Source organism: Cololabis saira, chromosome 4 (genome assembly GCF_033807715.1).
Source record: "Cololabis saira isolate AMF1-May2022 chromosome 4, fColSai1.1, whole genome shotgun sequence".
NCBI lineage: Eukaryota > Metazoa > Chordata > Actinopteri > Beloniformes > Belonidae > Cololabis > Cololabis saira.
Genome location: NC_084590.1, coordinates 27869569 through 27887488, shown reverse-complemented (window position 1 = coordinate 27887488; position 17920 = coordinate 27869569). Strand labels below are relative to the sequence as shown.

Genomic DNA, 17920 nt, shown 5'->3' with positions numbered 1-17920 from the left:
TACACTAACTCCTGTTTCTACTGAAAGTCCCCACCAGCCAGAACTAATAAAAAAAGCATAAAATGAAAACAATTTGGACAAGAGGTGAAGATTCTTCAAGAACGAACAAAAAAGTCCAGTTGTCGTATTTAAAGAAACAGTTCAAACTAAAAACAATCATAGGTCTAATATTAAATGGCAAGAAAGGGGAAATTTCATTGGGGACCAAAACGACTTGAATCAAAGTTTTGAGTTAGAACAGAACACCCAAATATAGTATTTATTTGTAACACACACATATGGGGGGCAATAGACATATTTGGATAAACTATTTTAAGACTCAAAAATGTCTTTCCAGTTAGGGGGTAATAGGGTCCCAACAGACACAATACAGTACACAAAGTGCAGAAAAAGGACTGTTTGTTTAGGTATCTCCTTCCTGTCAGTGCCACCTTGTTGTAAATCGACAAACACTTTGTGTACACAGACAAAGTTAAAATTACCCCTGGTGTCTGTGGGGACCCTATTTACACTATCACTTAAATGGAAGGACATTTCATTAGAGGCTTAAAATAGCAATTTATCTTGACAAAGGTCAATTGGCCCAAATGCCCCTTTAATGTAACAGTTGAGTGACTGAGAGAAAAAGATATCAGTTACCTGTATTACTGCTTTTTGGAGATAAATAGTTATTCAGGTGGCGTCAGCATTCATTAATTCAGTTTTATGTATTTTCATCATCTGAATTTACAAATAGGAGGAACTTGGTCAGGACTCAGGAGAAATGGTTTTGGCATGACTTTGTATCAAATTTTGGGGACTTTCTTTGTTTCACTTTTTAACATTTTGTTTCTGACAGTACAAGCTGTGTCGAAACAGTTGAAGTGAAATCCAAGACGTTTCTCTGAAATCACAGTTTCTTTTTTTTTTACTTTGTATATTCCCCTATGAAAATCCAGGGAACATGTGAGGTCGCAGCATGTTCTCTTATTGTTTTCAGTTCCTTTTTTAGTCCAGTATTAATATTAAGATCATAGATATTCAATGAAATAGATCAAATACAAACTTTTTAATATTAATAAATGTAAATTATTAAATAATTTTTGCTTTTATAGGTGAAGTTATAGCTAGTTAAAAGACCAAGGTTGAAATCACTACGTCTTGTGACATACAGTAACTACATTGTAGTTAAAATTGAGAAACTGAGATCTTTTTTCGGGCAGCTGCAATCAGTGGGAAAGTCCCACAGCCACACTTTCTTTATCAACTCCCACTGGTAAGATGTAGCTGTGTGTGACTGGGAATCTGCTCATTCTTTCTGTAAACGCCTAATGAATGTTTTGCCTCTAAGTGACAACAGACACTTTGTTGGGAAATCGTTTTCATGAAGATGTTGCTGTTCAGGTTATTTTAGCGGAGGAGTTTTGGTTTTCCACCAGTTTTTGATTTCATCATTGACTTGTCACGAAGCTTTCCGTCAACGGTATTTAAACTATGCAATGCCACATCAGAGATGAATGTGAGCTGTGGTTTAATTTTAACACTTCAGGGACGTCACGGACACATACAGAGGAGTGTCTGGCTGCTGGCTCGTCTTGTTCAGTGACACTTAAAGGAGCCGTGTGTAAGAAATGGCCAAAACTGGTACTGCAGTCATTTTCAAAATATTGTTGAGCGGCGTGTACTCCCCCCCTCCCCTCCCCGACCAGAGGTTGCCAGGTAGGCTGCAGAATGCAGCAGGAACGTAGGCTGCCATGGCAAGCGACGAGTCCTACACAGTAAGTTTATTTTCTGCATTTAATGCTTTATGAAAGATCTTTTGTGAAGTAATAATGTACTGCAAAATTTACTAATGGCGATTAGCCAAACAGAATCGTAAATGTTACCACATTTCAGTCGGAGCATACGTTTTCAGTTAGTTACCCTGTTAAAAATGTCTTTATTAGGCTAGTGTTGCGATGTAAAGCTTTTTATGAACGCATTTGAAAAATCGATGCAAATTCTAATTTTGGGCTATGCAGTAATTTAGTGTTTGGTTGGAAACACTAGGCTCATATCGATGATAACTTTTTGTAACGTCGACAATACCACATGTAAAGTCGAGGGTAATTTTCCTAAAATACATCAGTCATGTAATGTATACACGTCATGTAATGAAAAATTACATGACGTGTAGAATTTGAATTAAAAACACGTCCAAAAGTTCCATGTATGTGGACCAAATTATGCGCTTTTGGTATTGAGGATGTTGCCGTGGAATTATGCCTGATACTTCCAAACTAACACTAAATTATTGCACAGGCTAAACGATAGAATATGCTTATAATACACGTTTATGTCAAGGTAGCCTAGCACTTGTACCTGATGATCTTTGCCTGTACTGCTCTCTCTTGTTTCAGCCTGATTTAGACCTCACTTTTGAGGTACCCTCTCTTGAGGCTGATGAGAGCTGGGCAGGTGAGAGGAGGCGGAGCAGACCCAGGAAAAGAAGAGGGAGAGGGACAAGAGAGGGTGCAGGTCTTGGTCCAGGAGACACAGAGCAGAGAGGAGAGCATCTAGGAGATGGACCAGGTGGCAGAGAGCAGAGAACTGAGAGAGAGAGTGCAGATCATGTTTCAGGTGGAAGAGGAGAGAGGGCAGGCCCTGCACCAGATGACCGAGGCCAAAGTGGTGGAAGAGGTCAGAGAGGTGGAAGAGGACGAAGAGGAGAAAGAGGCCAAAGAGGGGGAAGACAACAGAGTGCAGGTCCTGGAGGTGGAGGTAATTCAGGTCCCAGTGCTGGAGGTGGTGGCAGAGGAAGGAGAAGGAGAGGAGGCAGAGATGCAGAGGAAGAGGGCAGAGTTCAGGTGCTCCGAAATGACCGTCGAGTACAGACAGAGGTTTGTTTCCAGAGTAGGCTATACTAAACATTTGATAGGCAGCAGTAAAATTATTACTTGTAATATCACCATCTGTATCTATGTCAGCATCTTATGTAGTTTTAATCAAATGTAAATGCCAAATGCTATTTTGTGGTTTGTTTACTTAGGAACTCATTCAAAACATGAGTGAAATGGGGCTACGAGCACTCGCAACCCGGATCTTCTCCCGGAACCCTGGATTGGTTTTTGATGCCCTGCCTCCATTGGATAGCACCACTCTTCCACCTGCAGCTGCTCTTCCACGGTGTACCTGTGGGAACTGCAGGGAGATGGCCACAGATGCAGAAAGGAAATGCTGTGGCCAGGGGCCTGAGCACTGCATAAGCAAATTGCCTCATTTCGAGCTTTACTGCTTGGAAGATGGCTATTTGCGTATACACAGAGACTACAGGAATGATGTGTTGGTGGTAGCAGAAGTTACAGAACCAGGCGATGATAATAGGCAGTTTAGATATGCTGCTTATCGCCAGTACACCTTTTGGCAGCATGGATCACTGGGCCAGGGTAACCGTCATGTTATCCCCAGCTGCTGCATTTGGAGAATAAGGGACAAATACCCTGACCCTCAAGGCCAGTACACTGGCTTTATACCCACAATGTGAACAAACTTTACCGACTCCAATTTAATTGAAGTTACTTGTTGTATATACTTTGTTTTTACAAATTGTTTGTTTTGTTCCAAGTTTGTAAAGAGACTTCTTCCTTGTTCAATAAAAAAAGTTTATTTATAATAACAATGCTTTGCTTTTTACAATATAGAGGAACAGTAAAAAATAAATAAATAAAACGAGGGATAAACAGTATAAATAGTATAAATAACTATTGAACAATTAGCTGCTCTGTACTGTGGAAACTTTATGAAATGGTTTAAAAGCAGCTTGTGGCAGAAAATGGAAATGACAAGGGCTGAGAGGCTCTGGAAACGGGTTTCACTGGTCTTCACTCTGGAATGCTGACACTGAGGAGAGCAAAATAAAAACAGAAATTAGATTATTTTAAAAATAAATGTAATATGCATTACATCTAACTTGGTGTGTGGTATGTAGCCGCAGATGCAAAAGAAATAAACGGGTATTCTACCTACCAAGACCTCTCCTGACTTGGGTGCGCAGGAGTTCCTCCTTGGTTGGTGCCGGCACAGGGGGAAGAGGGCCGTACTTTCTGGGGTCATCGGGTCGAAGACTCCTCCGCCTGGGCATTCCCTTGCCAGCTAGCCTCTTTTGCAGAATCTTTGTTTGCAGTTCTGGGATGTAGCCATAGGTCTTCGATGTCTTCTTGGTGTACAGCATATACCTTTGGGCATTTTTCTTGTACAGCCTCCTGTACCTAAAATAAAAGCAGAGAAAATAGATTGTTCACATTCCAAGGGCCATGTTTTACAGTCAGTGTTTCCCCTACCATTGCATAGGCCTGGCGGGGCCGCCAGGCCAACGAGCCCCCCTGCCAGGCCTAAAAAAAAAATGTAATATGCCAAAAATAAGCGGCATATCCATTCATTCATAAATCAATGATCATTTACATTTAGGAGCGCCTGTGCAGCGCTTTGTTGTTTAGCTTACATTTTTGTTCTGATTGAGCTTCTTTTTGTGGTAAGCAATAATGATGAAAACAACACAGACATTAGATTGTCTTTCCACTAGAACCACTAAAGGTTCATTTTTTCCCCAGGCATTGTCAAATGCATGTAACTCTGTTGTAACAAAACGGGAAAAAAAATCTTCTACAATGTTTAAATTATTTATAACTGATATAATCTCAATTGTGAATAGGGATGTTTTGTCACATATCCCGTCAGCACAAGCAGCCGTTAAAAGAGGACCATCCCAGAGGGTTTTCATAGAGATCCCTCTGAAATATATAGAAAAGATGTGCTCAATGCTCATATGGGTCAGACCAGCACACTGCAGCCTTTCAGGCCCATGACACTTTGGTTAAAGGTTAGATTAAGCCTAATGATTTAATTGAAGTGATATAATTCTGCAATATAGGCCTACAATGATTTTTAATGTAAAACTTGGTTATATTGCTGCATGTCACATGTCCAATATGCCGTCCCACGCGCCTCGTCTGTTTAGGGTTTTTTCTGTGGGTACCACCGGGCCTGAAAAAAATTCTAGGGGAAACACTGTTTACAGTACAGTGTTTTATATAGAGTTTCAATGGTGTAATCAGGTAAAATGGTTACCAACATCCAACATGTAGAAATGAGCATGTCACTTACTGCTTGCTTCCATCAGACTTGCACAACTCTGGGCGGTCCTTGTGGTAGTTATAATCGATCGCTGCGAGGAGCATCCTGGCCTCAAAGACAGGAGGGTAAATGCTGAGCGCTTGCTGGCATACATTAAAATATGATTTTGGAAGGACTCCAGATCAGCAGTGGACCTGTGGGGGTGGGACATAGAGACATTTTTTTATTTTTTGGAAAATCACTTTCTAGGTACAGTATGTGTACACACTCATTAAATTACCTGAAGTTCAGGTATACCTCTCCTCTAGAACTTCTGAGGCATCCATGGTGCACTCCTCATCTTCCAATGCTTCCTCTGTAGGTGGCAGGTCTTCTCTATAAATAGTTTAGTTGTTTTAGACAAAAAATGCTTCCAAATATGAAATGAAAATGAAAACAACGTGGCACTGATCACTGACCGATTTGAAAACGTTTCAGACGATGCATGTCCAATACTGGAAAGTGATGGTGCAGTCAGGTGGTGCTTCTTCCACTGTCTTTTACTTGGGGTTGAAGTGCTTGGACCATAATAGCTGAAGAGACAAGCGTTTTTGTCATAATTATGGAACACTCCACACATTTACCATAATATGCAACAACCAACACATTTACCACAGACTAGTGTCTAACCAAAGATAATGCGGGGAAAATTACGTCTGCATTCGTCATCAATGGCTAACGGCAGGGAGCAGATATTGGCAGAACACCGGTGCAACACCGGCCGTTCAAAGTGAACCCTGATTTATGGTTCCGCGTTAAATGGACGCAGAGCCTACGCCGTAGGGTACGCAGCTCTTTAATGCAGAAACAGAGGATGAGGACTTTGATGAGTTTGATTAATGTAAAAACTGAAATAAAGTAGCCTACAATCAAACAAAGTTTTTTTCCTGCTCTATTTTTAAATACGCACACTCGTGTGATTGTGTTTGTGTTCCGCGGCGCACGTGTGTGTGTGTGTGTGTGTGTGTAGACGGGGCCTTTGGGTTCGGTGCGCCGTGTGTGTGTTTTAAATACAGAAATTACACAAAACTGAGGGTGCTGCTTTCCAAACGGCGCCCGTATGGTCGCGAAACTATGGTATTTATATATGAAAGCCAAACATTTAGCTATGAATCTTACCTGTCCAGGAGAAAATCAGCAACGTTGGCGTCTGTCTTCAAATTCCTCTCCGCTTTCAGCCGTCTCCATCTTTCAAAAGCATCTCCTATACAAATCCTGGTTTTATTTCGGACCTTGTCACGACGTAACTCGGATTCATAACGAGGTCTTTTAGTTTTTGGAACGCTAGACATGTTTTCATCCAACACGTTTGTAGCAGCTGCTGCAATAATCAGAGCCGAGCTGGCAACCCGGATGCCGAAACGCTACTGACTTCGTGATTGGGAGATAGGTGGAGGGTGGAGCTTCAGACCAAAACAAAAAATGAAAACAAAAACATCAGTTGAGGGCTGCAACTCCTCTTTTTAAACTAGAATATCCTGGCTTGAGTGCTGTTGTCAGTGACATAAGTATTTGAAAAGAACATGATTTTTAAATGTCTGTTGACATATCGGGGTCATTTTATGATTCGTTTTATTATTGCTCTTACATACAGCTCCTTTAAAGTCCAGTCTTTATGAATTGTTTTTATTTTTAATGTTTCAGCTGGTGTGGTCTTCACACGCCTGTGGTCCTCAGTTAGATATACTGATGTATTTAAACACTAAATAAGCATTCATACATCCTCGAGTGGAAACACTGACGAAAGCAGCAGTCTCTGTGGGCTAAAACCCCCCCCACACCTCCACTCCGAGGTTTTTTGGTGTTAATGTCAAACCCACTGATAACAGATTTGACTAAGCTGAACTTGTGCTTTCTGTACACACTTTTACATACAGGGGCTTTCTGTTTTGCCATCCACCCTACAGGTTTTCCACTTCGGGTACAAACTAATGTTAAGTTTGTAAATGTTTTCTGTTTTTGTTTCCCTACAATGAACCTTCTTTTATTTCCAGATAAAGCATTGCTTACAATTATTGGTATTGATTCTCATTCCTGCCAATAAAAAAGTAAGGTACTTTTACATTGTTGATGGCAGATAATCAGTTGGCCACAGAGTTGGAAAAAAAATAACCTAATTTTCTTACTTTTATTCTCTGTCATTAATTCCAGAATGAGGTAATTCAATATACTATATAAAAAAAGAACTGGATAAACCCTCTGTGACATCACTCATAGGTTTTTTTGAAAAGTGCTTTCAAAGCCTGTTTTGTCGGGGCTCTGGGCAAAGCGGCCTGGGCTGGAGCTGACTCTACCCAGTTAATCCAAGTGGGCCCCCGGGTGGAACTAACACGCCCTAAACTGTGGTACTAATTAGTGTTACCTTAGATTAATTTGGATGTAATCTGTCCTTCCCCCCTCCTTCCTCATCCTGCTACTGAAGCAGGAGGTTGGAGGTCAACCAGCGCTGGTTATGGAGGTCTGTTAGTCCGGTTCACACCACAACAATCAATATTATGTTCAAAAAAACAACTATTATGTCCTGTGGGTCTTCATTCACTGCTCAGAATTCAATTTCACCAGACATGCTAACTAGTTAAACTTAAAGGAGCATGAGGCTCCTTTTAAGAAATGAGACTCTCTAGCGCCACCCTTCACCACGACGGCCGTCGGGGGTACTGCAGCCAACAGTGAAGCCGGCACGGGAGAACGGGGAGAACGTGCATGCAGCGTCATGTGACGTCACATCCGCAGGACAGCGCAGGAAAAGCGGCCCCAGCCTTACAGCACATTTTGCAGCACACAGCCTGTTCAAGGCAACGGACAGATATAGAGGGCTCACTCTTTTTGGTTTGGAACGCTTCATCTGACATTATTACTAGAAAAATTAAAACGTATACAATTTTTTTTCATAAATCCTGCCTCAAGCTCCTTTAAAGCTAGCTGTTTGACATCAGAGATCACAACGTAGTTGTCTCTCAAAAAACACACCCCTAACTACGCATACATTATAGTAGTTTCAAATCAGTTTACTCCAATCTGCCAATTGTCTTTCTGGGCTAGAGGTCCAGTTGAAGTTTATTTGCATTATTTGGTTATTAAAAGGAAAAAAAATCATCAGCTAGCTAGAAATGTGCTTTTCTGATTGACCTATAACCAGTACTCGAGTTGTAAAAAAAAAATCAGGGGGGATGGTGGATTTTATCATATGGGGACAGATAATTTGTGCTGATTACAAATAATATAATATATTACAAATAATAGCACTGACCAAAACACCTGCAGGAATGACATAGCAGCAGTTAAATGCAGCCTTCTGTAAGCTTTAAATATCCACTGGGCTTACATCAAATACATCAAAACACTAAAATAAAAAACTGTTTTCTGAACTTATCAATATGCCCCTGTCCTTCACAGTAAAACGGTTCACTGCAAAAACTCAAAATAAGAATATTTGTCCTATTTCTAGTTAAAATGTCTCATTTTAGTAAAAAATCTTATTACACTTAAAACAAGACTCATCACTGGAAAAAACAACAATTTTCACCTGTTTCAAGTAGATTTTCACTTGAAATAAGTAGAAAAATCTGCCAGTGGAACAATATTTTTTTTGCTTGTAATGAGAAGATAAATCTTGTCCCACTGGCAGATTTTCCTACTTATTTCAAGTGAAAATTTACTTGAAACAGGTGAAAATTGTCAAATAAGTTATTTTTCTGGTGTTATTTTTCTGGTGATGACTCTAAATGTTGAAATAGCAGTAACAGCACATTCATTGATGAAATGACATAAGGGATGGAAAGGGGGGTGGCAGTTTTACAGGGGGGATGATTTTTACTGTTTTTATTTCAGGGGGGATGCCATCCCCCCTCATCCCCCTTCAACTCGAGTACTGCCTATAACGTTTCACACCAAAACAGCAGGTAAATCGCTGCTTTAACTGTTAATTGTAACAATAATTAATGGTAAACTTGATAGAGATATTGCTCCAGAGATATATTCATATTGTTCCCCTTTCCCTTTTATTTGACTTGCATATTAAAACAGTCAAACAGGGTCATTCAGCAGACTGGTAAGTAATCAGAGGATTGAGCTATACTGTGACTGCATCATCTTGTGGTCAACCCTTCCCCTGGATTTTGCCTGCAGCGTGGATTTCTCCAGATTGTCCAGTTTCTAATGCAGCTCCAAGAACTCCCACAGTAATAACTTAATCATGTTTAGCCTACCAGCCGTCTCTCTCTCTGTATCTGCAGTCTGTCTCCACCACATTATCATGACAACCAGCAGGCAGTAAAAAGAACACATCTGACCATCTATTAATACCCCCGCACTAACGTGGTCCCCCATCACTGGCTTCAAGTGAGGGCAAGGTCAAAACCAGCTGGTATGCAGGGCATGTTGGGACGTGTGAGCTGTTCTCGAAGGCTAAAGAACGACACAACAATCCAAGATTATAGCCACATGTGACAAAGGGCTTTTGAAGATGGGAATTTTTTTTTCACATTTCCCGTGTTTTGAAATCCTAGATTGTCATCTGACTTTAGTTTTGACCAAGAAAATTAGCTATCCTTGAACCATTATCTGTGTGTCCAAATATCTATCTCTGTTGAGATCGGTTAAAGAGTAGTTTGTCACGTTAATTGTTTTCAGTGATATACTGTTCATATTATGATGAGTATAAGAAAAAAAAACAACTGCCAGCTAAATTTTGAGGTTTTCTGATTTTATTTGTTGCCTCTTCTTATTGTAGATGTCATTAAATTATTTTAACCCAAATATTTTGGGTTTTTGATATAAAGTTATAGAGATATAAACTTTCTTGATGAAGGCAGAACTGAATCTGTATGTTTGAATAGTACTAATTTCCTTCTGTTTCATACAACCCTAATTTAGCACAACCCACTAAAATTGAATGCAAAACACAAACAAAACAACCCACAAAGAACATTGCGACAGTATTCCCTCACGCAACATTCAATAAGTCATGCCTTTACGCCTCACTTCTGGTTTCAGCCATAGACAGGAAGCATCATGGAGAAGAGGAGGAGGAGGAGGGGGCGGACAAATTAACTGAAGACACCAGGGGGTGGAGGGTGAGGGGTGTGCGAAGCAGCCGGCTAGCTGGCGCGTGTGCAAGAGTGGGTAGGGCCAAGCAGGAAACGATGAGGTCATAGCAAAAGTAAGGGGAGAGGAAGGCAAGGAGGGAGGGAACTCGGAGGAGTGACACTGATTCAGAGATGAGCTCAGCTGCAAAGGCGTGGGCTGATCTCCTCCCCCTGCAGCTCTCAGCCCGGCTTGGCCGCTGCCAGTGTTTTGTTGTGACAGCAGGGGAATCGCCTGCATCAGTAGAATGAACTAGAACAGAGAAGAGCAACGCCAGCTCTCGCTGACATGGTGGGAGACTTTTTTTTCTGGAGCTTCTGCTGTCTCAGGTTGTGGAGGAGGGATAAGAAGGTGAGGCTGATCGCTGCTGCTGCTGCTGCTGCTGCTCGCTTCCTGGGTCTCTTATATGCAGTATTCATGAGCCGGCGAAAGGGCAGGCAGAGAGGCTGAGGCTGCCGGTGGGATGGTTAGCGTGGTTGCTTTTACACAGCGTCTTTCCGTCACATTTCTTTTAATTTCAAAACTACAGTTAAAGAGTGATGTTGTATTTTGTGGGTTGTTTTTAAACTAGGTCAGTGTATTGCATTGTAACTACAGTTGTGCCCTCTTTTTCCCCTTTTTCACGTCATGAAAAACTGATAAGAGATGACAAGCCTGCTATTTTTAGAAACCACACTTTCTCAGAAACATCTGATAAAGGAAGAATTCAAAGTGTGAGCACATTCTGGAGGTTTATTTTTATTTAACATACGCGCCACACTGTAATCAGTTTCCTCTTTTTGCCCAAGTGGACGTGAGATTTGCAGAGAGGAGCAAACAGGCTGAATACATTAGGAGCATTTGTAAAGCTGAGGCCTGTGTATACTGTGGTACTGTAGTGTTTGTGGCAGAAGGGGGTTTCCATTCAGAGCACATCAATGTGGTCCACTGTCTCCAATCTTAGGCTGTCAGTCTAATTGTATTTGCCTAAATGATGTTGACTGTAGCATGGAAGTTTATGCACTTTCTTGACAAGCAGGGCATCTTATTTTGTCCTTATATATGCTCAAACAGCCTTGATACCAGTTGTGTGCAACATTTGAATCATATTTGCCTATTTATGCATTAGGGATTCCCTTTGACACATTTTTGTTATTTGGCTCAGTTGTAGCTCTCTCTCCACAGGGAGCATCCGCTCCCAAATGTAAATGCTGCTTAACCCATTTTGGGAAAATATCCAAATGATGTGAATATTTTAAATTCTCATCCTCAAGATTCATCCAGGGAGCTGAGGTTAATTATATGAAACATGAGGTTAAGAAAATCTAGAGATCCCATAATTCAGTGAAGCCATTCATATGCTGGTTGATAATGAGTTAGATCTGTACACAAATATAAATACTTGCACGTAAACCAATGCAGGAAGGCCATTTATATTGTGTGGGTGTAAATTCAGTCTGTAACATGTACTTATATATTTGGGTCAGCAGTGATGGTTGTCATGCAGACACCCTTCTCATTACCAAATATAATAAACAAGGAAAATGTCATGTGATCTGAGGAAATTGGAAAATGTCATAAGGAAAATGTGAATTAATTTGAAAATGTTACTTTGGTTAAAAAAAAGGAACCAAATGACTCATAAACTTGAGGAATATGAAGAGCAATGTAGAAGTAAAAGCATTCTATAAATCTAAAGGGGTGGTGGGGTAGTTCTGAATTTTTGAAGTATTTTTACAGATTGTTTACATTTTTAAAGTCTTTCAGACACTAAAATGTCCAAAGGTGAAACAGGTCAACATGTTTAAGATGCTAAGTTAGTCTGATTTATTATCACCATGACTTTAAGCTGTTAAGCTTAGAGCATTAGTCATAAATTTATTTTATTGGTGTGTGAGGAACCATTTGAATTCCACTTCGGGTGACCCATAAAAATCTCTGGACACAAATAACGCAAAACAAAGGCCGTAATACATCAAGCTTGCCGTGTTTGACGCTGATTGTTGCCTGTTGGAGGTAATTAGGAGGAAATGATTTTGCCCATTACTGTAATCCTTCCTCTAGTTTCTCCCATCACCGTTTCTGTTTTTCTTTTAATTCAATTCAATTCAATTCAATTTTATTTATATAGCGTCTAATACAACAAAAGTTGTCTCTAGACGCTTTCCAGAGACCCAGAACATGCCCCCCGAGCAATAATTACATAAACAATGGCAGGTAAAAACTCCCCTAGTGGGAGAAAAACCAAGCCCCCTTAAGATAACAAACCACAGCTGACAGTAGGCTTGTGGTAAAGTGTCTACGCTTTATAGATTTAAAAGAATAGTTCTTCCACTTCTAAGTGGCAAAAAGGTTTATTGGGAGGCTGTAGTGGAAGTGAACAGTTTGGCCGGCTAATGCACCACTCACAGCAGGGACACAGCAACACTTGGCAGAGGCTGGTTTGGCTGCACTTCCTTCATGTCAATAAAAAAAAGCCACATTTTTTCTGCACTGCGGAAAACAAATAAGTTTGAGTCTTTTATGGATAATAGGATTTTTGAAATAACGAAGGTCAGCCGTAAACCATAGCAGTACATACATTTGAAAACAATTTAGAAAGAGTTATAGAAATATAACAAAAAATGAATTCATAATGATATTAAAATAACCTCAACTATTTACACAGCTGAATTGACTCCCTGCTAGTTATTGCATAATTTGACTCCAATACACTGTTTTATCAAAGTAGAGGTAAATTTGTGATGGAAAACAACTAAACATGGTGCTGCGTTGTGCATTGGTTCGGCTACGTCTTGAAGCTGTGGTCCCGGGGGCCATGGAGGGGCCTGCGTTGCTATTACAAGAAGCCACTTTCAGCTACACTATCAGATAAAGTTAAGTCACAAAGTCATGAGCGCGATAATGAGCTCCTACAGAATGAATTTTACTGGCAACACGCTTGAAGACACACACTTGGTCACATGGCCAGTATCGGATTGAGTGATGATCTGCCTCACTAATTAGTTTAATGCTCCTTGTCTGCCTTACGTCCACACTTTGCAGAGGAAGTGTCTGCTTATTGTGAGAGCAGCAGCTGTCGCATGTCAAATGTGGTCTTAAAGAGGGTGTGTGCGTGGGTGTGTGTGTGTTTGCATGGCAAGCAAATGGTTGCCACGGTGTCAGATCCTGGAGAGCAACACACCCTTTACGTATCCATCCAGCTGTTCCCTCTTCCTGTCTTCTCCTGAATGCAAAGTTGCACCTTAAAACGATTCACAAACAAGTATTCTGAAAATCATAAACAAATAGTATATATTTGGTTTCCTTTGCTATCAGCAGAGCCCAACTTTGTTGATTTAACTTGAAAAAGATGGTAAAGATAGTAAGTCAGGGGTTATGGCATCGAATTCAAGCTGTGGCATCATTTCTCAGTGTTTAGCTGGAGGGATTAGAATCACTTAAAAAGCTGTTAATTAATAAGCTCTGTGGTTTCCTACTTGTGGCAACCTGAGGGCCCTCGACATGTGTTTGTGTGTGTGTGCTCGTACTTTCACCGCTGCTCTCCCAGGAGGGTGTGGCAGCTGACATATGGCTAATAACACTGATTTTACGGTTCTTCCGTCTTTACAATTTCTGTATTTTTGTTGCTGCGCTTCCTTTTAGTTTAAAGATTGTTTCCCATGTGGAAGTGGCTTTCTCCGTGTGGAACTTAAACTCCACACCACAGTTGAAGTTTATTCCCATTTGAAGGCACGATTTCATGTATTTGCTCTGCAGTCGTGCTGGTTTGATGGAAACAGGTCAGAAATGCAGTCTGAACTTGAAAATAATTGTTTAAGATTGCAACCTTTGACTATTGGAATAGTAAATAGTTTAAAAGATCTGAATATAAAACTGTAACTTTCGTAGGATTTTAATGGATAATTTTGTTTTATACCCAGCAGTCCTGAATATCGGGCTCCTTCCTCTCTTCACTGTATTATTATTGCAGATCATTGCAGGCGAGGGGATCTGTGAAGGACATAAATCCCACCTAAATTTTCTGCAACTCAAAGCAAAAAGCAAAGCCACAAGAGAGCTCCCTGGCAGCAAACAGCTTGACCTTTTTGCTCATGTTTAATCATGGAGGGTACTCCACTAATTGAGTGGCTGGGTCATTTGCATTGATCCGGGCCACATTTCCTTGAAAGGGGTAAAAGAAGGTAATATAGTATGTAAAAATGAAAGCCACTTATTTAAGTCAATAAAAGTAAAAATTACACAGATTTAACAAGTAAAAGTGAGGAATCTTGGAACATGGTTTATGTGCTTATCAGAAGTGGACATGGTCGAAAGAGCAACCAGAGCTGAAACCCCTCAACAGGCCTCTCATTCCCTGCTGTGTTTTTTGTTTTTTGGGGCCATAATTCGATTCCCCGTCTTGTTTGTGAAACTGCCTCAAGCTTTACAGGACATCTGGCAGCAGCAAACTCTCAATTTCCTTGCCTGTAACCCTCCCTTGCCCTCATTGACCAGGCCTTGCTCTGCTTACCCGACCGGTCGTAAAAGCCTCATGCAGCCTGTCACTCCACTTTCACTTCCCGAACTCCTGCCCTCCAGTCATTTATCCGTAAGTCAGAGAATTGTGAGCATTTTAAAGCGTATTTAAATATGCATGTCTTTTCTCTCTACCAGGTTGCTGGGGAACAGAAGTATCACCCAGAGTGCTTCACCTGTCTCAACTGCAGGGCGTTCATCGGTGATGGAGACACTTATGCTCTTGTGGAGAGATCCAAACTCTACTGGTGAGCAGCCAACACTATAGGATTAAAATATGCATGCTTTGGAACATCTCCCTTTTCTTTGAAAATGAAACCAGACTGCAGTTTTCCCCAAATGACTCCAAAAAATGGGTCACATATCCTTTTAAAGAAGCTTTTATTTGTTCTGTTTTAACACTGCCAAATAGTAGATGAGGAGTCTGTCATTCTTTGATTCGTGTGCCATCTGAGTCTAACTTACTCGCCTGTCACTGTTGGTATCGGTATTATTATTCTGTCCTCAGTCTTGGGCTAATCCTCTCAGAATCCCTTTGAAACCAAAACACTTAAATGTGAAAATAATCCAAAGCACCAGTTGACTGACAAAATCTTAAATTTATTCAGCTTTTTTCTCTTTTTCTGGTTCAAATACTGTGAACATTATGTCAAATGCTTGTAACACAAACTGGGGATTCGCAGCAGTCACATGACAATGTCTCATCTTACTGTCGGTCATGTTTTCCCTGAAACATGAAAATGAAAAAAAATCAGGGAGTTACAGTTTGAATTTTATATTTGCTGCTTACAACTCCCTTTTCTTGTTTTGTTTCTTGTTCTATACTTGTGTAGCTGCAGGGCTGTGTTAGTGTGACTGTCACAAGCCACAGGCTTAAAAAACAAAAGGCTGAATGTGGCGCTGAACCCCAATGCACAGAGATGCAGAGCTGTGCAAATGCTTCCAGCATTTTACGTTCTTATTTATCATGTAGCAACATCAGGAAAGCCTCTTTAAATACCTCGAGTCACGAGTAAGAACAAGAGTGCTTCAGCAAATGCTACGACTTCCCACATGCAGTAGCTCTGATCTCAGTATTACCGAGTCAGTATGGGGTCGCACGAGGAAACAAAAACTGTCTAAATATCCAGAATCATCATAGCAGTCAACCTGCCAAAAAGCTTAAAAACTGTATTTAAGTATATGTGATGAACTGCTATTGCCTTAAATAACAAGAACATTCACACACAATTTTGATTTGGTCAGTGTTTTCTTTTCTTCTTCTGCATTTCGAATCGTTAACAAAATTGCAGGAGATAAGAACGTTCCGTCCCTTTGCTTTTAGGGGGTAAAACATTGGCAGAGGACTGTACATGTAGACAGAAAAGGCTTTGTCAGTTTTTCTGAGCAGAAGTGTGGCAGAGCATTATGTTCACAGAGTAAATTATCGTGCTGGAGTTTAAATTAGCAATTACTTCTATTGCTCTTCATTACAACTGTAAGAGAAATGACTACTGTTCATTCAAATTAAGCTCAGCACTGCTGTCTGGGTACTCCCCAAGTTGTTATTTCATGAGTCATTCTCAAACTCCTAGCACATGTGTTTTGGGGGGGAAAATAAATGTTGAATTTATAAGCCAATGTGATGAAACTGATTTATACATTGTAAAGGTCATCATTAGTTGTGGACAATGACTGTTCAGTGCTGTCCCGACTGATCTTCAGCAGCATCTTGTCAACAACATGTGATTTAGAAAAGAAATGATGTAATGAGAACTTGTGCTCACGAGGTTCCCCATTTTTCTCTTTTGCTCATTTCTCACAACCGTGAAGCCTTTCCTCATCCTCTCTTTATTTTTGTTTTTCGGCTCCAGCGGCCACTGTTACTACCAGACCATCGTGACCCCAGTGTCGCTGCCGAATTCGCCATGTTCCCGGATCCCTCACACGGTCACACTGGTGTCCATCCCGGCCTCAGCCGAGGGCAACAACGGGCGCAAAGGAAGAGGCTTCTCGGTGGCCATCGACGAGCCGCTCAGCCCGACAAATGGCTACAGTCCTGAGAAGAGCCGCACCGTCAGAGTCTCCCAGTGAGTCCAGAGAACATGTGGCTCAATCTGAGGAAAAGGGGCAGAAAGTAACGTGGTGGATGATAAATAAAGGAGACAAGGGGCATTATATGACATCGAAAAGAGCTACAAACATACCAGATATCAGTCTGCGTCTGAAGAGAAAAGTAAAACGTGTGCAGAACGGTTCTCATTGTTCTTTTGTACGCAGAGTGGACCCTGACTGCATCAGTCCGGATGTGAAGAACTCTATTCATGTTGGAGACAGGATCCTGGAAATCAACGGGACCCCCATTCACAACGTCCCTCTGGATGAGGTGTTTACTGATGCTTTTCTTCTCATAAATAAGAGACATTTACTCCACTTAACAGATTCAAACTGCATACTGAAAAGGAGTTCATCCTTGAAAACAATTCTTCATTTGAAATAAAGGTATCTTCAGCTTCACTTTTAGTATAAGCATCTTATAAAAACGTGCTTTAATCTCCAGATCGACCTGCTGCTCCAGGAGACGAGCAGGCTGTTGCAGCTCACCATCGAACATGACCCTCATGCTCAGACGCAGGAAGGAGGTTCCTCAGAGGCCGAACAGCAGGGGGACGGACCCCTGTCCACCCCCCTGTCAGAGGTGTCCAGTCCCCCACTGCCAATCACCCAACCTCCACACCCTGACATCAACAACCTGAGATCGCGGATCATCACGTAAGAAGTGACATTTTTAGTTACCAAACACATTCAATCGCCTTTTTTGTGTCTTTCAAGACATTTTTTTTAGCACATTGCATCAGTCTTATGAAGGGATAATCATTAATCATACCGCAAATAATATCAATACAGTATCAAGTACTGACCAGATCTTCTTCTCTACCTCTTCCAGGCGGAGTTGCAGCATTGATAAGTCACCAGGCTCCAGCAACGCAGCATCACCTATCTCCCAAAAGAAGGAGATCAATCGATCAGAGTCACTCCGAGTTGTCTCCAATCGGACACACCGCATCTTTCGGCCATCTGACCTCATCCACGGAGAAGTTCTTGGGAAGGGATGCTTTGGACAGGCTATCAAGGTAGTGTTGAAGGCAATCCAACTACTTGTGTGCAATACGCAAAATGACCATCAGGTGGTAGCTTTGAGAAAAATCGTTCAGAAGAGGGAGGACCT

General features: G+C 41.1%; 1 protein-coding gene across 4 annotated transcripts in view; it reads left to right on the top strand.

Moving 5' to 3' along the window:
- Positions 1-17920, top strand: part of limk1a (LIM domain kinase 1a) — a 63447-nt gene that overhangs the window by 37815 nt on the left and 7712 nt on the right. For 3 of the 4 annotated variants that reach the window (XM_061719322.1, XM_061719323.1, XM_061719324.1), the window contains 5 exons: positions 14851-14960; positions 16566-16781; positions 16972-17077; positions 17252-17463; positions 17639-17825. In XM_061719322.1, coding sequence (XP_061575306.1) covers positions 14851-14960; positions 16566-16781; positions 16972-17077; positions 17252-17463; positions 17639-17825 — 831 coding nt within the window. Of the gene's footprint in view, positions 1-10353; positions 10567-14850; positions 14961-16565; positions 16782-16971; positions 17078-17251; positions 17464-17638; positions 17826-17920 lie in introns of those variants that run through there. The other variant, XM_061719325.1, reaches the window with a different exon arrangement.